Source organism: Mastigoproctus giganteus, chromosome 2 (assembly GCF_048544385.1).
Source record: "Mastigoproctus giganteus isolate SK-2022 chromosome 2, ASM4854438v1, whole genome shotgun sequence".
In the NCBI taxonomy this organism is placed as follows: domain Eukaryota; kingdom Metazoa; phylum Arthropoda; class Arachnida; order Uropygi; family Thelyphonidae; genus Mastigoproctus; species Mastigoproctus giganteus.
Window position 1 is genome coordinate 205,319,750 of NC_143576.1, and position 21,340 is coordinate 205,341,089.

The 21,340-nt window shown below is 36.4% G+C and overlaps 1 protein-coding gene across 2 annotated transcripts in view; it reads right to left on the bottom strand.

Moving 5' to 3' along the window:
- LOC150089957 (thyrotropin-releasing hormone receptor-like) overlaps nucleotides 1-21,340 on the bottom strand; it is a 167,406-nt gene that overhangs the window by 81,846 nt on the left and 64,220 nt on the right. For both annotated transcript variants that reach the window (XM_090368923.1, XM_090368922.1), the window contains exon 2: nucleotides 4,611-6,117. In XM_090368923.1, the coding sequence (XP_090225049.1) occupies nucleotides 4,611-5,501 (891 nt within the window). In that variant the 5' untranslated portion in view covers nucleotides 5,502-6,117. The remainder of the gene's footprint in view (nucleotides 1-4,610; nucleotides 6,118-21,340) is intronic.

Below are 21,340 nucleotides of genomic sequence, written 5' to 3' on the forward strand. Positions count from 1 at the left end.
ACCTTTAGTATTGTAACAGATAAGATTCATTCGCATTTTTGATTGTGGTAGTCGAGTGTTGTCTACAAATCAATATTTCTTGCTCTTTCGAGAATCTAACAAGTCTCCCCCTTCCCCTCTGTTTTCTAGCTGCACAAAGATTACAAACGTTGCTCTGTTGCGTTTGATTTGTTTTGTTTCCTGAGCTGATATGATTTGTTGTAGATGAGGGAGATAGGACTGAAAGCCATTTCGTCGCACGTGCCCAATTCATATCAATTATCAGCTCAAAGGCTTTTGCCGGTGTTTAGGTAGGTGGAAGGTGTGGTAGTTCTGACATCAGCCACTCCTACTTGGAGATTGAAAATGTTACTTGTAGACAGAATAGAAAGGGGATTTTCCACAAGCCATTAGCCAGTTTCGTCGGGTGTCACGGAACTGTCAGTTGGATAAAGGTAACCTATTTAGTACTTTTACACTTGTGTCTAGATAAATGAATGAGAAAGAGAGATATCTTTTTGTTGGTTGGATGGTCAGCCCAAACAAAAGGAAAAACGTAGGTAATAGAAGAACATAATTTTGCCAATTGGTTCTTTCTTCTGTGAATTAATAACAAATCAAAACACTGTTCATGTATCTGCATGACGAGAGCGATCTACATGATCCTTCGGTTATATATTTCCAGTCACAAAGAATAAACAGTCTCGAGACAAAAAAACACAATAATAAGAAAATGAAAAATAAAATAAATATTGGTATTAAGAGCCCCCAAGCGTGCGCTCATCGTGGTAAATATATATATCTGTAGAAGCGTGTGTTCACAGCAGATCTACATGTTGTGCGGGCTGAAAAACCATACGTAATCCACCTGTGATCCCCTAATTACAGCTCCGATTGAAGATGATTTTAAAAATTCCTTTATTCGTTGACGGGGATCAAACCTAGGCCTTTCCAAACGAGTGGTAGACGGCAATGCGCGTGCCGACTATTTAGTCACTGATGGCGTGTACCGAGACAAACAGATCAGGAGATCAGAGGTCGTTTTCTTGATCAGATACAGAGCCCCCCCCCCCCCCCCAGAGATCAACCGGCTTCTCTTTTCTGCAATTCATGACAAGCGTCGTTGAGGACGTGGAGGCAATAATGTGATCCATTCATCTTCCTGGTTGTAATGCTAAGACTGCTGGCTGTTCTTCTCTTGCATGTGGATAGTTCTTAGGCGCTTTTTTTTAGGGGCATTCGCATATACATATGCGCCTAGTGCCTTCACCATGTCCGTCCGCGATAGGATTCAGATCAGCACTCTGAGCTGGCCAATCCAACTTTTCCACACCCATGTCCTCAAACCACTCTGTTACGACCCGAGCACTATGGCATGAGACTTTGTCTTGCTGATACAGTTATGAGCCTTCCCCGAAGTATTGCCATAACGTTGGAAGTGCATCCAGGCACGGCATTCATGGTTTTGTCGATAACGACTAATGGGCCCAAGCCAAACTATGAAAGGAGCCCCATACCATGACACTGCCTCCGCCAAACCTCATTGTTGGGAGGATACAATCAGGAAGGAACTGTTCCTCTGGAATTCGCCACACCCAGGAACAGCCATCAGACTGGTAGAGTGCTCGTCTGTCTATTGGACTGTTTTCCACTGCTCTGCAGTCCAGGATTCGCGCTCCTTATACCATGTTAATCGGCGTCTAGCATTTGTTGAGGTGATCAATTCTGTTGAACGTCTTCGAAGAGTCATTACAGGCTGTGCAGTATGCCATGGTGCATTATGATGCTGAAACAGAAAAGTTCCCTCCGCACACTGCTACCACAGTACGAAGAACGTCCAAAATGTCAATGTATCTCATGCTATCCATTGTTCCAGGAAATTTTCCGGACTGCAGTTAGCATCATGGCGTTTCTATTGATGATGACATCAGCCCCCATTGATCTGGGCAGGGGGGTTACAGTTTTGTTGTAATGGCATGACAGGTTGATTGCTAATATGGCATTCTGTGATGATTCGCCTGTTTTAAGTCACTAAACGCAGCGCCTCTACCCATCTACTGTGTTTGATTCATCTGTATCTTTCTAGAATGAATTTATTCTAGCTTTAATTCATATCCTTTTAGCTTAATTCGTGTCACGTGGTTGGGATACGCATAATTTTTCCTAAATCCAAGGAATCTCCTGATGCTTTTGTTAATATAGTGTATGCGGAACACTAGTTTATATTACTACGCTGGTCAAGACATTTCTGTGATCTTTCAACGCGATTGTCACAAGCAGAATAAAGAATGTTTAGATATAAATACTTTTTTTCGTGTTAAATCCCCAGAACTTGATATTATTGCACAACTACATGGCTGTGTACAGCTCGTTCACAAGTAGAACGAAGAAAAGTGTGAGTGGAACAGAGAATATGGCTGGACGGATAGATAAAGATGGTGGTAAGAATGGTGAACGAAGAAATTGACACGTGAAAAGTGTGGCGAAGATAAATAGGTATCTTTATGGAGAAGGCTTACAAAATGAAGATCTGTGTACGTGGCATATGTACATTAGAAGAGCAACAAATTTTTGGGCTCTATTGATATTTTTCAGTTCGAGGGACAGAAGAAGGAATAAATAATGATTTATTGTCAATTTGATAAAGAAAAACCTGTCAAGGTCCTATCGGGCTACGAGAAAGGGCTACACGTGAGCGAGCATACTTGTAGATTGGGTTATATTTTATTCAATTGGTGGGATACGAACTCATGTCTTTGCCACCCGGTGTAGGGAGAACGATGATTATACGAATTGTGCTTCTGGGGAGGGCACTGTGTGGTGATCTCCTTACTGTTTTGGCTAGTGTTTGTGCTGAAAGTATCATTTCCTTGGATTGAAATTAACTGATCTGTTTCTTGGGTGGTTCTGATGATGTCCTTATTTCTTTAGTTGGTAATAAAATAATTTCTGATTGTAAGAATATGCAATATTTATTGTTGACGTCAGAAATATTCCAAAGGATGTGGTGAAGATAATAGCAGATGGCACGCCACCTAGCAGTACTCTAATTGCGTTGAGTTTAAAGATATTTTTCATTGAGATTGTTGATGATATTTGAAGACAGTATGAAGGCTTTCTTCTAGTATTTTATTAATTTAAAATATTTGGAAGGATATTTATGGTTATTTTTGTAAGTCTAGAATGTCGAATTGAAGAGTTATTTGTGAATACACGAAATCACATTTGCTCTTTATCTAGAATGCTTGTTTATGGTAATCCTTGTCCCTTTATCATGGACGTCTTATAAAACGGATTACTGATATACATAAAATACAAAACCAGAGTAGAGTAACATTCTGTAGTACTATTACTTTCTCATTAGCTCGTTATCTGCAAGGTGATTTGATTCAGAAATTGTAGTTTCAGTCACTCTGATCAGCGTATAAGACACGTTTTCCAGAAAATGGCTTCATTAGTGCGTTCCATAATAACATCGTCACGTGCATATCGCCACGTAATTTGAGGTAAATGTGGCGTGACTCAAAACTCAGAAACTTCTTTGAATGACTTTAAAATTATTAGCTTGGGACCAGAAATGGCACACACGACTTGCCATTGATAGGATAAGTTGACAAGCGCTGGTCCCGCTCCAGTGCTTTATTTAATGTACTGCAGACGAAGGCATTTTCTTTTGCAGTTTATTTTCATTTGGCAGTGATTTGCTTCATAAAAGGGTGTTGAGGGTGTGTCAAACTATATAAGCGACACACCCTTACAAACAATGAAACTAATTATCCAGATTTATGTGCTTGTGATAGATGTTATCAGTTCCAGAGCCCATAAGAGCAACCTTATGCGAATATCGGAACCTAATTAATTAAACAACTGTAATTAGACGCCTAGAGATCCGCGTGCGTCTTGGATGAGCAACCCCTCCCATTACCCGGTTGTTTATCTAAATAATTTTGACATTTATAGACCGATGAAATTGCTGGATTTAGTTTCAATGCAATTTGACTTGGAAAATCGATACAAATCATTTAACATCTTGCAGAATAACAGAAATAAAACTACACTGGGTTACTATGAATCTCCAGGGTTTCTATTTTTGTATACAAAAACAAAAAAGGGCAACTTCTCAACAGGAGGTTGGCTACTTAGGTTTACCACCTGCAACTTGAATTCAGACAGCGAAAACAAATTTATATTTTTACCACGGATATTCCAAGAGAGAGACAGAGATGAGAAGGAGGAGTTACGAAATGCATTCAGTGTACAAATCTCACAGATAAAAATTGGAATTGCAAAAATACAATTTCCATGGCACACAAGAACGAAATTTTACATTACAGCAGTTTGAAATCACTCAAAGAAAGAATGCAATTTATAAACGCAATAAATGCGAGTGTTTTTTTTCCTACCACAAACAATGAGAGAAAATGTCCTCTTTATTTTTATAAATGGACATTTTTTTTCACGCAATGGAAACTTCCATCTATTTATTGAGCATTCAACTTTATAAATGGGCAACAGTTAGAGAATTTCATTGTATTGATTTTATTTCAAAAACTAAATTTAAATTCGAAAATAAGTGTTTCTAAATATTGACATAAAGCATTTTAAGAAGCAAAATGTAATTTTAAACTTACCTGTACTCTAGCATTGGTACTACTTGATTTCTTTGATTCAGGAATAGTTTGTGTGCCATTACTTTTTCCTGGTGTTTTTGGAATGTCACTGGAAAAAAGTATCCTGGCAATAAGTCCGTACAGGACACAGGATAGAAGCAGAGGGAAAACATAAAACAGTACGAGATCTGCAAAAAAATAACCCAAATAGTGCTGTCTAGTAAGAGCAAAGGTACAAGTTTCTACGTTTTTATGTCCTTTGTAATAGACGGGCTCGGTCTTTGTCAGAAGGAGCCAGGGTGAACAATAGATGCACCCAAATATCCACACACCGATAATAATCTTCTTGGCTCTGTTGACGGTGCATACCAACTGAGCTTTCATAGGGTGGCAGATGGCTATGTAACGTTCAACCGTAAATGCGGTAATAGATAAGGAGGAGACGTTGATCCCAAGAAACTGGAGGAAGATAAATATCGCACATCCAACCCTTCCCCATATCCATTCATCTCCAAGGAGATAATAAGCAATGACCTCATTCGGAACCGAAGAAATGAGCACCATGAAGTCGGCTATGGATAGACTCACCAAGTAGCAGTTCGTTGGGGTATGCATGCTTCTGGTTCTCATCACAACAATCACAACCATGATGTTCCCAAGCACCCCAACGATAAACACAATCCCTTGGAAGATCGTACCAATGATACGATAGTTCATCGAATAATAAGATGGATCCTTATAGATGATGGATGCGTTAAAGGTTTCATTGCCTATCATGTTATCTGCTAGAATGGAAGTGCAGTTACAGTCTGTCATTGTAGATTCGCCGTGGTAGATGCTGCTGTTATGGAAACCTGGTTCGAAATCAGAACCTGGGAAAAGCGCAGGAAAGGGAGTTGTTTTGGCCATCATTCTATTTTTTTAGAGATAGCTACTGGAGCTAGAGTAAATCTACTTCAATATTTACTGGGACGAACATCTTGGTAGGTTATAAGCCTTTTAACCAAACAGTTGAACATCAGAGTCTCGTTGATAGAAGGTTACCATTTCAACACCGCTTAATTGACATTCTCAAGAAAGTACCCAAGAAAGACAAATCTTAACTAAAAAACACATTTGTTTACTTACATCTACCTGGCACCACAAATTCTTACTGTCCACAGATTCATGCGACACCAAGTCGTGTAAGACGTAGCATTACGCACTTGTTGCATTCACCGTCCACGAGATCAATTGAATTTCACTTCAGAACCTTTTTTTTCTTGAGTCTTCCGCACTCATCAAAGTGCACGATTCCCCGTGGCGTTCCATATTTGGATAATGAGCGAACACCAGCCGATCTTTCAATAGTGCATAGGGGCCTGTGTACGGTGTGCGAGTATGTGTGTGCATATGTGTGTGCGCGTGGTGCGCATGGTAGGTGATCCGCTCTGCTCGAATCGGCTGCCAGCGACTCCCTTTAACGGCTCCGGGTGGTTGAGATCACCGGCGTTGTCATGACAACGGAAGCGACGCCTCGCTGGTTTGCCTGCAATAAGAATAGAGAGGGATTTTGAATTAAAAAAAAAAAGACTGGAGTTTAGAAAGACTTGCTGGATTTTATGTGGTTGTTACAATTTATTGCTTACAATCAAGTTATTTTAATACAGAAGAGTATATAAAAAAGGTTGAGTGTATCTATGAATAATAAAGATTAATAATTCAACGCAATAAGCTTTATGAGAGAAGAGTTCTATCCCATACACGGTAGTCTTACTCTGTAAGTGAAAAGATTAGGTTAGACAGGTTTCTTTTTCATTTTTTCCCCTCCAGTTAAAAGGTTGAAATAAATTTTAACACGAAATTCTCGATTGTGCGCATGCCTTCTTATTTATGTATGGATCTAGGTGCTTAGATTTTTGTAATTCCAGTCCAGACGAACTGCAACATGTTTATGGCTTGCTGAGCACTGATTTTGGGGCATAATACGAATGGGTTCTTGTTGTTGTGGAAGAGTTTTAGGAGCATTAGCGACTAAGGCCATATTGATTCGTGTGTACGGTCTGTAAATTTTGCTCTTTGATCGATTTTCTGTTTGCTGAACGAAAAACTTCAGTTTCTAGGAGTTAAAACCACAGTACCCTCACCTGAGACCGATTAACTTGGCCACATTGCGAAAAAGGACCATAAAAATTCCTCACGTCATCTAGGGGACCCGAAATCAGATCTTTTCCACCTGTTGTGGAGAGGACAGTAATTCTACCAATTTGTGTTACCCACGAGGGCATACGAATGGGAAAGAGCTACTTGGCATGTTCGAAAAACCTTTCGCATATTTTTAAAATCGTTTATAATATTTAAAATATTTTTAATAAAAATAGTTTGTTATTAATAGCCATGAATATCATAGAAGTGAGTTTTAATTTATCTTTTTATATGCGATAAGTCCTTCATAGGCGTAGTTTAAACACGATTCTAGATTTAAATGGCGCCGGGTGTATCATGTCATGCTTTTAATTAAGTAATTAATTTTTTAGTATAATATTTTAATACTCCCTTTTAATTAATAAATATTACTAGTAATATTGAGAGGTTATAAGTCACAAATGTTTTTTTTTTATTCAGGAATAATATTACGTACTTTAACGAAATTTATTAATTAAAAACATTGAGCCCACATTTGGTCTAATGATATTAATTTTAATTTCATTGAATAAAAAGAACTGTCTCTGAAATTCGACATTCGGCTACGTCTCTGTATTATACGCTAAATTTTATTTTCAAAGATTTTCAAGAGGAAACTACACGACCCTCGCCTGAGACCGATTAACTCGGCCACGTTGTGAAAAATCCAGTTACATTCTAAACACGAAAATACAAAATTATCTGCAGTAGTTAATTATTTTTGTAATGCTTGTTAAATACTAATTTTGCAATTCAGAAATGGAGTAAAATACTGTACATGTTTGACGTTTAATGGATAATATTTATTTTTGTTTATTAAATATTGATATATCACTTAAAAGTAAACTTTATCCGTTTTTTTTTTGTTTTCTACTTTAACTGTTGAGAAGTGGTTTTGGTCTAGCGCTCAGAAATCTAATTTATTTCCATGTCTTCCATCTAATTGATCACAGAAACTAATCCAAGTGAATCTAATGGAAACTGTCACAGGATATGTTTTTATTTTGGTTTGTATTAAATATTTTTGAAGAAAATGAATTGGTTGAAATGAATGCGTATGTAGTTCAGTATTATATACTTACATCATTCAACATTTTAATTAAATAGGATTTTACTTGAAGCATGAATAAAACGTTGCCTCAGTGAGGACTTTTTCTACAGGTTAATCTTCTGGAGCAAAAGATATACAAGTCATCGATCTTAGCCCTCGGTATAGTTGAACGAAAAGAGAAAAAGAGATAGAGAGATAATTTTTTTTTTTTTACCTTGAGAACACATACCAACTTGTTGCTATGGTTACAGTATCGCCCAAATTGATTTTTCTTTCGTTTTATTTCCTGTCCATCTTTTGTCAGTTTTCTCGAGATTAACTATTTTTGTTTCATATGCGGGGAGTTTAACATTTCCTTTTGAAACTTTTTTTTTTTTAAACGGATTTCCTCTTCTACTCCTCTGTTTCGTATTTAATTTTTCATTATGGAAAGTGTGAAAAGGTTGTCGGGTCTCTGAATAACCTCTGAAACGATCAATAAAAAGATTATGACTTTCGAATGGCAGGAAATGTGTGGTAACACAAATACGAGGTTTTTTTATAAAAAAAAACAATAAAAAGACTTTCCCCGAAACGATTTACTTACTTATTTTTTAGAAAAACGCAGTTAATTGCGTTTTTCTAAAAAAAATTAAGCACTCCTCTCTTGTTTTGTGTATATTTGCTGCCATTATAACTATTGTAAATAAAAGAACAAAAAGAGGTAGTTTGAAACTGAAAGTTATCATAGTTTTATCACAGCAAAAATAACTCTGACAATATCCTTTTTTGACAATAATGATGGCTGTCAAATAAGGATGCTGTCCTTACTGGTGGACTTTTGGTAACTTTGCTATGTTTATCGACTATAAAACAGCAACAGTATTTGCTATTTTTACAAAAATATGATAAAATTCGTAATTTGCGAGTGATTTATCATTCAATAAAGGCGGCAGTATTTGTGATTTGCAGAAGTGACAACATTTATGATTTGAGGAAGTGATAATATCTGTGATTTGCAAAATTTGGTAGTGTTTTTGATTTGAAAAAATCGATAGTATTTGTGATTTGCAAACAATGACAGTATTTATGATTTGCGAAAGTGATAGTTTTGGTGATTTGCGAAAGTGATAGTTTTGGTGATTTGCAAAAAAAAATTACGCTGTTTTTGATTTTGAAGTGACCGTGTTTGTGATTTGCAGAATTTTGTAGTGTTTTATGATTTAAAAAAAAAAGTGATAGTATTTTTGATGCGAAGGAATTTATATTTCAAAAAAGTTATAGTATTTGTGATTTGCAAAAAAATTATTGTATTTATGATTTGCAAAATGTGGTAGTGATTTGCAGAGCGTGATAAATTGTGATTTGTAAAAAGGATAGTACTTGTGGTTTACAAAAGTGATACTTTTTATGATTTGCAAAAGAATTATAGTGTTTATGATTTGCAAGTGATGGTGTTTATGATTTGCAGAATTTTGTGGTATTTATGATTTTCAAAAAGTGATAGCATTTTTTTTTTTTTTTTTGAAAAATGTGGTAGTATTTTGATTCCAATGAATTGATAATAGTCTTGATTCGCAAAAAAGTGATAATATTTGTGATTTTCAAAACGTGATAGTATTGTGATTTGCAAAAAAAGTAATTATATTTATGATATAATTAGGATTCTTACCGAAGGGAAAAATTACTCTGAGCTCTCATATTCAGTAAAGGGATATCAGTTTGTCTCGTTCTCTTGCTCCTGTTGTCTTTTGGTAATCGTGTTGAAAACGAATCAAAATACCACGTCAGAGAAGTTATATTGGACAACACAAAAACTGAAAAATACTTTATTTGCAGCGCTAATTAATTATTAGCATCTGCAAATAAAGAATATTTGCAGATGCTAATAATTACACTTCAGCGAAAATTAAATTTTACTCTATTTTAAGAAAAATTACACTTTTCAGGGACGGTGCATTGGTTTCGTACGTATGCCCTCTGATATCGTGAATATTTGATCAAATGTTTTATTATTGCGACTCTCTGGAGTATAATGTGCTCTCCATCCTTTTATACAAGCGAAGTCGCGCAACGCACAGTGGAGGTACGTAACTGTCGAAACCAGATCATGTGACATGGCCTACCACAGACACTCCGCGACGCACACGAATATTCTACGCAGACTATAATTTTTCATAATCTTGTTCGTCCGCCCTCTGAATGATGTATGAAGTCCTGGGATCGTCCAAAACACGAGATAAGTTAAAAAACGCGCGCATCAAGTAGGGTCTGGTTTCTTCGAGAATTTTAAAGAATTGTTTGTGGAGAATAGGCTCGAGTCTAAACCATCTCCACCTCTTATTTACATCAAACAACTGGTATAATTCTTCTGGTGACGTCATATGTGGACCACATTATGGATCCAACACGTTATTGGTTTCAATACTTATCACTTATTAATTGGGTGTGTTCTACGGTTTATGGGATGAAAAATCCAAAGAAAATCATGTAATTCTCTCTAGTTCGGACTTGGGCTACCTCCGAATCGAATCCGTGTCCTAGTGGCCGATTTGAAATTTTGAAAGGGGAAATGTCATAAGGAGAAAATCGACCTTATCATTACCCAGACTTCGATCGAAAGAGGTCAGAAGGAAAAAACGGGAGAAAAAAATAAAAGATAAGAAAATATTAAGTAACCAATATTCAAAGTTTGATGTCCTCCAATCCATCTTTTTCTTCGTTCATTCATCAAGCATTTAACCTAAATGAGACCTGTCAGATTACTTCATTTTTTGTCGGGCTCAACGTCAATTACCATCCCTTTTACGTAACATCTATCGAAAATTTATCGAGATTAAAACGGAAAAGTATTCCACAGCAGAGCTTAATTGGCAGTTTGAAAAGACCGCATTTCTTCGAAGCATTAGGGGACCATCCGGTGATCCATTTTCTTACTGGAAGCGATAATCACGCATTCAAAGAGCTGTCTTTATCACACGAGACATCGTAGTTGCCCGAAAGCATAAAATGACATCCTTGGTTTTTCAATCATTCTTACATTTTTATGTGACACGAAATTAAGGTCAAGAAACCCAATTTGAAAAAAAAAAAAATCAAATCTTTTCTTGGTAGTCTCGAACTAATCTATAGAGAGGAAACATGTTATGTGATGCTTATCCTTTTATATTATCTAGATGGCTTTTTAATGTTCACTTAAATTATTTGCTGACACGTTAGCGTTCTCAGAAAATGCAATCGATCCTTTCCAGAATACAATGGACATCGTATACTTTCAGTACATTACTTATAAATAATTACTTTGTGTGCGAGAGTTGTTGAAAAAGGCCTGCGCTCGAGATTTGTTTACCAGAGAAGCAAACACTTTGTTTCATTTGAAAGTTAAAAATATTCCTCCACTTTTTGCCTTTTCTAGTTCTGTAGAACATTTCTTTTTGGACTTGAAAGACGAATTATTCTAACATGGTAATACGATCTTCTTGAACACATCAAATTCTTTCAATTTTCGTTAATCTCAATCACAATTTGGCAGTGATATCGGCTTAATGGTAACTGCAATCAGAAAGGAAAAGACGCTGAACAAGTCATTGTCTAGAAGAAGAAGAAATGGCAAGCCATTCTTGGTCTTTTTTGGTTTCGGCCTGTAAAGCAATTTCGCTTTTAACACCCACGTAATAAAGGCTATATAATAAAAAATAGTTTCATTTGCAATTCGCTGTGTCCAATCACAAAGCTAGCTGGAAGAAAAGAACATGGTGCATTCATAACCTTGATTCCCACTTGACTTTAAGGATCGTTTTTGTTTTGCTTGTTTAGTGTGGAGAATTCAATTTTGTTCTTCTACCTATCAGCAGTTCCAAGGGATGGTGAATGACCTCTCTTAACGTAGCTGATATTAAAATATGAGAACAAGGAAACCTTCGCAACAGACTTTCTTAATATCCGTGATGAAAAACAAAATCTTTTCTCTTTAAAGTATTAAAAACCGCCTAACGAGTTAGGTAGAAATTGCTTTATACACTACTGTAGCACAGTAATAGAAACACACACCTATTAGCTAGCAGCTTCATCTTTAGTGGAAAGGAAATCCTGATTGGCATAGATTCGACAGGTGTACGCAGATGATATTTTATACATCTAAGAGAATGGTCAATCTGCCACGTGTGCCACATCAGTGTGCCACAAATGAAAGGAATATAAATTATTTTCTCTTGTCAACCTTAAATGCAGGCGAATGTCTGTTTTGTGCCTTCCTAAGTTTATCCTCACTTCACTTACCTCCAGTTTAGAAAGATGTGAATTCGATTCTTGTGACAGAAAGGGATGATTTATTACAACACGTGACAACTGGAGCTTTTATAGTTCTCTCTCAACTAGTGGTCGAACTAGTCGGTCTTGTGCAGAGTTATATTTTATGCTAGATCAGATTTTTCTTCCTTGTAAACCGACACAATAATGTAGAGGACGTTACAGTAGCAAATGGGTATGAATTGTACTGCATCTTAATCCCATTCCATAAAACGTTCGTGCAGACTGTGACAACATTATTCGTGGAATTTTTCGATAGATGGACTGTCTCGATTGCAACCGATATTATTTATTATTTATCAGGGCTACCTCCCATTCTAGGGGTTGGAAGTGCATTCAATCAATCACTCAGAATTCATTTGGTTCTGTTTCTCAGATTCAAATAAAATTGCAAATCCTCTGGCAGGTACGAGGATAGAATTTCAAGCTCCAGAGAAACTTTTAACCAACTCAAATCTGCTTCAATAAAGAATCATATAGAAGTTACATTACTTCATCAAAAGTCATGAGAAAAAAATGAATAGACCCACTTTTAACCATAATGTCTGCCTCAATACGTTGTGAAAGACTTTTTAGCAATTTCTGAAAGAAAGCTGGAGGTATTGTATTTTACTGGTCCTTAAATCAAGGTGGTTGGGTTGAAGTAAAGAAATGCTGTTGGCACTGGCAGCAGTATTCATAAAAGCATTACACTTTGGATACCCTCGGAGATAGCACAGTTGGTAGAATCGCCGTCCTCCCCACACCGTGTGGAAAAGACCTGAGTTCGAGTCCCGTCAATGATGTGAGGAATTTTCATGGGCCTTTTTCGCAACGTGGTTGAGTTAATCGGTCTCAGGCAAGGGTAGCATGGTTTTTTCTCCCGAAAACTTGGGCTTGTCATCCAGCAAACTGAAAACTGACCACAGAACACGCAATTTACAGACAATATGCAGGGAGCAATATGGCCTTAGTCACTGATGCTCCTAAAATCCAACAACACTTTGGACCAAGTCACTGCATCCAGTTTTCCTCTTAAATCTGTAAAGGGGACCTATTTGCGAATAGCCATCCTAAATTTTTTTTCTGGCTCAAGGATTATTACACCCGCAGGTTCAGAAATACTCTTTTTATGGCTTTAATTTCACTCTTGGATGCTGCCATCAACATGTCACAATGCTGCCGTCACAATCACTGTTGAATATCTTATTCCAGAGCCAAGAGAGCTGATGGTGTCCAGTGCATACAAACCGCTATGCATTACAGCTAAATTTGCTTGATTATGACTGCGCACAAAAGTATTAGAACACCAATAATGTTGGGCCCACCTTTGACTTGGCTTTCAAACTTCGTAGAAAATTTTAAACCAGCTAACTGGAAGTTTGGATCTTTTTCCTCATTCAACATAGTCGCTGCACTGAGGATTTTTGGTACTTGGGCCAGTATAGCTGTTGAAGTGAACTTATTGGTCTCGCCCTGATGCGCCGTTCTATCTAGCCTAAAATATTTTCGTGGTACCGCGTGACATTAAATGTGGTTATTAGTAATAGTCATTGTCAAAACGATAAGTTGTAGAATCCACTGACTTATGTTCCCCAGCCAGAGCTTGGGATCTTGGTTTCTGTACTACAGGGTAATCCTGTAGTACAGAAACCAACGCCCTGTATCTCCAAAAAATACAGGGCCTTTTTCTGTAGTACTCAAATAATTAATATAAAAAAGCACGAATAATTAAATGTAGCGAAGAGGTATCAAAAGGATTTCACATGAAACAGGAACAAAAAGATGACAGAAAACGATCAAAAATTTGGTCTAAAGACCAAAAAATTCAATAAGAAGAACCTTCAAGATTTAGGAGAAGGGTTTATTGGATCAGCTGTTCTCTTTTTTTCTTTGATCGGTTTTTAGAAAGAATTTCGAATGACTTTGATCCGCCTATTGAAATACTTCCTACTAAAACATTAATTGAAAGTGTGGAAAAAACTAAGTGTATTTTGTACTAAACGTTATTCGATCTGACATGGATTCACACCTACATCATGTCTTTAAACTTTTATATTAGAAGTTTCTTATTAGAAAGTATTAAACTCCAAAGCAACTTTCACATCTGAGATAATTGAGTCATCACTTACACGAAATAAGACATAATTTTCTACAAAAGAAATATTTTTCAATATTTCTCTTGCAATGCTTGTTGGAGTTGTCTGATTATTGTACCAAGTCTTGGTGATGTACAAGTGAGGGACAGTTATCCCCGTTAGACCACCATAACGTAGCTTTCATGGCTGTGGAAGGAAACGTTATTTTCGTTTAATAATTCATCGTCCGATCGACGTGGAACTGGGAAGTTCGCCTGGAAATAGGGCGGGTAACAGTATTACTCACAGCTTTCTAGTTTCTCGGTGGCTAACGGAAGACTGCTGTAATTAGATAGGCAAAATTCTCATACATTATGTAAAGATAACAGAATGAAATTTGTAGAAGTTCTGCATTCCAGCCCAGGAAGGTTTTCTTTTCTTTTTAGTTCCGAGAAAGATTAAAGGTGCAATATTCAATCAACTTATCGTACATGCTTTGCGTATTAATATTTTCGTGTCTTGTATCAAAAATAAGGAACGTGAAAATTGAAACTTGGAAGCTGAAGATAAATATACGATATGTGAAAATAAGGGAAATAAATTACTCGAGTTATTGTTTAACTTTCTTGTTAATTTAGATATTTTCTATCACGCATAACACATTAGCAATGTGGAGAAGACACCTTTACAGGGGGAATGTAAAAATATCCAACCAATCTAATGGTATTTATAATTAAGAAAATGGATATAATTAAAGAAATGAACCTACACAGACCTCTGAAAAGTTTTCACAATAAAGAGAAAATAGTTTACTGACTTAACTCGAGTTTTCTAATTTTAAGGAAATGGAAGAGGAGGAAATTTGTTCAAGATAACGTACGATTAAAATTTTTATTAACAATGTTAGCTCCACGTGGTCATACTTTCTTGCCAGAAAGTATGTCCAAGTGGGTTGAGGCTGTTATACAGCCTCAACCCACTGTATAGTATTGGGACATTTGGGACAAGTACCTTTGGTAGGATAGTGTATATATTATGATCATCTTTACCAGCACTATAATTTTCTAATGTCATATACATCAGTATGATTCACGGACGCTATAACCTTTCTCTTACATCAAATTGTACTTGTTAACCTTTGTGTCCACTGTGACCTTTAAGCTTTCAATTGAGAGGTGTTAATATTTTACCCTCGTACTAAATAAATTAATTTGCTTATTAATATCATCAGATATGTATCCTCATCCGTTTAATCCTTAAATGCAATTATATGCAATCAATCTAATTATCAATCTCTCTACTTATCCCAAATTATGCAACTCTTCAGATCATGCAAATGAAGGTTTAAACTTTCTCTAATGAGATCCTTTTGCTCCTGTCTTTGTCTAAAATTTCTACTTAGATTACTGTGTCTATCAGTTATACGATTTCAATAACTTACGTTTATCATTAGTCACATTCTGTCATTTCCAGTTAAATTCAACGTTATTAGTGCCAACTAATCAATCAATAAATCCTCACTTCTGCGTCTTGTCGAAAGTTCCTTACTAATTAAATTTGCGATTATGTACACAGTTAACCTAGGCCTTTTATTCGTTATTCTTCGTCCTCGTATCTCTTCCTGATAATATTCTACAATATGATTAATTAACTGTATTATTTCATTCTCCATTATTTAACTACAGATCGTTTCTCTAAAAAAGATCATCTAGTATTTGCCACATCAGTAGTATAGTAATTTTTCCTTTATCATTCTTAATGAGCTATATGTTTCTACATTTCTGAATAAGATGAAAAGAAAATTCTGATTTTGAACTTCATTATCAGTCTTCGTTCTCCTTTCTAACGCATTTACAGCAGTTGTATATTAACTTCCCTGAAGGCTTACACTGTGATTACTCATTCCCTTATGGTATAGAGAATATTAATTCTTCCTCTCGCTCATTAATGGTACTTAGAGTCTTTATCAATCATAAGCATAATTTAGTTAGTCATTATTCGTAACCTTAGCTGTGATATGAACTTAAGGTCTTTCTATTAATTAAACTACTAGAAAAAAAATAGATAAGTAATGTTTGTAGGTTGTAAGTGACCACTGTGGACTCTTTTCTTTTTTGTTGGCAGTCGATTTGTCTCTTAATTTTTTCATATTGGAGTTATAGACAGTCCTACTGAACATTGCGTCATTCACAATGTATTATGAAAGATTTGAAAAAGAACAGAGCCAAAAATAACAACGCAGATATTGTTGTTCACGATACCCAATGCATTACTGTAAAAAATTACATTAGGGCCACCCGAGAACGATCTCATCTCCCCAAGTATATCATATCCATGAATTGCGTGTGTTTTTGTTGTTCTCTGTTCAATTTTCCTCTTTTACAGGACCAAAAACCGAGTTTGGGAGAAGAAACCTCGCTGTCCTCGCCTGAGACCAACTAACTCAACCACGGGAGTGAATAAAGCCCTTACAAGTTCCTCGCGTCATTAACGAATTCGAACTCAGCACTGTGCTACATGCGAAGACTCTATCACTGTAAGTTAAACCTTTGTTCTGGTGTGTCTGTGATCCGTTCTTCATTATGTAGAAATGAGTTTGTTTTCCAGAAATAAGCTTTGAAAGTTTCATCACCTAAGTACATTTCACGTGTGTACAATACCTTTCACTTTTCAAAGCTTATGCTAGAAGCAATGAATTCATTTTACTGTCTCTGTTCCCTCTACTTTGTAAACTATGTCTACTTTTTTGAAGACACCCAAAATGCGTTGAAGTTTCATCTCCTGCAAATCCACTTTGATTCTTTTCATTATTAGTTCACCAATGAATGTTGAGATTTATACTGCTTCTCATCATCGCAAGGCACATTTCACGTATTGCTTTTTTTTATTTCATCATGTGTAACTATGAAATTGGGATTCATTCTCATCTTGGACTTGTCTTGCCTTTTATGCTGCCAACAACGCTGTGCGCCCATTTATACCAGCGAACACAAAATAGCCGACACCGAGCCACCTTTAAGGGATTTTTTATCTTGCATCATTCTGATGTTTTTCTGACTCCTTTGTGTAATGAACAAAACAGTTATTTACAATTCCAACAGTGTCCCTATGTCACCAGTTTCATCGCCGAGTTCGAATGTTTGTAACCAATATTTTTTAGTGTGTAGTGTTCTATACATTTAGAAAACTTCCCGTGTTTTTGTATACTGTTAAACTCATCTCTTAATGTGTCTTAACTTAGAAACGTATCTCATTTTACACATCATTTATCTATTATTTATTTAGTGGAATAAAAGTATCCAAACAAAAATATTAAATTTCAGTTAAATTTAAACATTGTGAGAGCGCTATCACAGAAAATGAAACATCGATGATCTTATCTTGTAGATAAACAATGAATGGATACAAACGTATACAGGGATTTGTAGAGTGTTTATGGTTTCTCAAACAAGGAAGAGAGTAACTATGGATTAGATTTCCACTCAATGGAAGAAAATCACTAGCGTACAAAAGAAACGTAATAGGTGAATAACAGAAACCTGACGTACTTCACCAGTTGAAATATTGAAACGTTAAAGTAGAGAATCCTCAAACAGCAACCATAATGAGCAGCAAAAGAGAAATTTGTCCATCGAAGTGGTAAAAGAAGAAGATAAACTACAGGATGGGAAGATGCTTTGAAAGCTGTTAAGTCAAAATAACTATCAGATGCTTTTGAGATATCTAGAACATCATCTGCTTTCTTTAATCTTTACCGTGGAAGTTGTATAAAAATGAATAATCTGTGCCAAGAGATCACTTGTGGAGCTGCAAATCCATACTGAGTGGGATGTGTGGAATTTGAATTTATTCTTACCTTTGGGAAAGGTATTGCATTTTTCAGCAGATGCTATGATAAAAGACAAGTTCAGAACCTGAGATATAAAGAAGGATTTCAACTTTTTTTACTCTTTAAAGCGGAAGAGGAAAGTCCTTACATTTTTAAAGTATCTCCTACCGAAAATGGTTCTCCACCAGACCGTGAATAAAAAATTCTTCACATGAATAATTAAGGTTGGCGTACCACAGGGTGCGGTTCTATCGAGACTCCTCTTTATTGTTGTAAACCATCCATATTTAAGCAATCTTAACAAACAGATTTCATCAGCTATGCTGACAGCCTCTGTATCGGATCAACGAAACCGACATCTCAAATACTGCCTCCTCTCCCACATTCAACAATCTCCTGAATTCGACAATATACCTCTCACAGTTTTCCTTAAATACAGAAAAATATTCAATAATGATATTCTCTCTATAATCATATCCAACACAGTTGAACACGGAAACCCATGGAACTCCCATCCCACCAGTCACGAAGCACAGAGACCTTGGGATAATTTATTGACTCAAGACTCATTTTTTAACGTCATCTAGCAGACATCCAGATCTTCTACAGACCTTGTTGTTGCCTTTTACGTGATGGCGTCTCCATACTTCAAGTGTCCTTCCAAGAAACGCCTTTCATACGTCAAGCCATCTGGTCTACAAATATCCTGTTGTGGATGCCTGCTACATGGTGTTTAAAGCTGAGTTTTGAGTCAAAAATGACCAATTGTTCAGCCTGTCATTACCTACTGAGCTGAAATCTGGGCGTCTGTACCAAAGAAAAAAAAAGGTGAAAACATACAACGAGTACTAGCTACTTCGATGTATTTTGATCACAACAATAAAAATAAAAGCGAGCGAAATAAGTACCCCCAATTTTTAACAACTATGCCAATGGAGAACCCCCCTCCTCACATTCGAAGAACCCTTCCTACTCTACTGACTGTCTCATGGAGGCTTAGAAAAGTCTACAGGTTCCTGCCAATAGAAATGCTACACAACGTACAGAAACTTGAAGCTGATTACAAAAGATTTATTGATGACAAAGCCTGCAGAACGTATAATCAGGGAAAAGTTCTCTAAAAGGCTTTCAAGAAATACTGTATATAATATATATGCGTTCAGATATCACGGAATTGTGACCTCCTACCTAATACAGTGTTAGGCCATGGTTTTCACGGATAACAGCCGCTACTCGCCTAGATATTGACTCCACTAGATGGCTGAAGACGTCCGTAGGGATCTGCAGTCATGCTGCCTGCAAGACTTTATACAGTGTCGGGGAATGGATGACAGTTGCGTGTCCATACACCTCACTTCCGTTCCAAAACAAACCACAGGTGTTCAATTGGATTGGTCAGGCGAATTTGGAGGGCAATCAAGATGGGTGATATCTTCACTATGTTCCTTGAACTACTGGTGCATAGCGCGGCCCCGATGACACAGCACTTTATTCTTGGACGATCCCATTTCTGTCCTGGAAAAAAATGCAGCATGGCAGAGTACAAATGGTCTTCTAAGAGTCGCCGGTAGACCTCACCAGTGAAACGCTGGTCCATAAGCACCAGGGGTTCTAGTTCTAGGCAGCAAAACATGCCACATATTCAGCAACCACCACCACCACCACGACCTGCCTGCGAGTGATGCGCATAATCCTGGGGTGGTCACAATTTAGTAATCATTAAGTGTAAAGCTCTAGAGATGATTTTCATCATCAATAAATAATACTACATATTGTTTTCTTGGTATTGCATAAAGAAAAAACTATTACAATTTAAGGAACACGTGGAATTTTATTGATAATTCTGGAATTATGAATGCGATAGAAACAAAAAGATAATATTATTCCATATATGGAGCAGATAGCGCTCCATAGTTGGTATTATATTCGGAACTCTTTAAGGAACGAAATAAATTTACTTTTCAGCAAAAGCAGCATAATTTATTTTGAACTCAATTCACCATCCAAATTGATTTAGCCTCGTTTTCCACATTCCAGTTCACTACACTGCTGTACCAGAAGATGAATCAAAGTAATTTATTTACACTTAGTCTTTTATAAAACCAGCCGTGAACCCATGAACTCGTTCATGGTCTTACAATTCCAATCTCATCAGACAAAATTTTGTTTTTCAATGGCTTGAGTCCATTAGAATAAGAAAATCATCTTTCGCTGAAAAGAAAGAAGAATATAATTAAAAATACCCATTTCGTTTGCCTTCTGTGAGTGCTTCTTTCAATTACATATTCATAGAAAATTACCGAAATAAAACTACAACTCGCATTGCCCATCTCGGGAGATAAAATATAACGTTAATAAGTTTGTTACAATGTCAGCAGAAATAACAAATTTAAATCTTTAATTAAAATTTCATTCAATACTCGCATGTACAGAAGCTTTTGAATAATTTCAGACATCAAATTAACTGATAAGAAAGGTACATTCTTGTTGCTAGGTTATTCAGAGAGATATTTCATCAGTGGTTAAAATTTGAAATAAATTTTAGATAGATTTAAGATTCTTTTGACAGGGAGTGCAGCTTACCCCCATTCTATATTAAAGTGCGATGAAGGATTTGGAAAAGGTGCGGATATCTTAATTTAAGTGTAGATGGTGTTTCCGATCGTGTTTTTCTTTCTTTAAGCGAGCAGGTTTGAGGTTAGAAAGTGCAATCGAATTGTAAATATTTGCAGAAGTACGAAAGATGAGCTGCATGCGTTTATTGAGGACTAATGTTAATCGCCTTGTTACCACTAAATGCTTCAAGTTTGGTAATCTTCTGGGCAGAACGGTTGCTTAATAATTGAAGCGATTTCTATCCATTTTCTCCTGTCTCTCTTGTACGTCGCAAGATGTTTTATTATTCATACTATCCTGCCAACTGGTGTCAGACAATCTCTCCCTGCAGACAGGCGATCTTAATGTCACGGCAATAGCTGTATACGATGTACTTCAATGGACCGAGACTAGGGGGATTACTCTGAGTGCACGCTAGAAGATGTTACTGAAATGCGACCTAATGGGGTCTTAGAGGAACGTGCTAGTACCTGACTAAAACACTAACACTGTCCAAGACCATTTTCGTATGAACTATAGTCTTCACGAGTTGCACATTTTAAGAAGTTCTTAGGGCAGAAATGGTTGTTTGTTATAACATTTATCCTTGCTTTATATTTCAATATTTATGAACATTTTTGAGTTAAAAGAATCATCTTCACTTAAAACTTATTAAAATGTTCGAATGAATATTTAAAAGAAAATTCCTCAAAGGCTGCTTTATCCGGAGATTAAAGATAAGAAGGACTTCAAAATCTCGTGCGGTAAC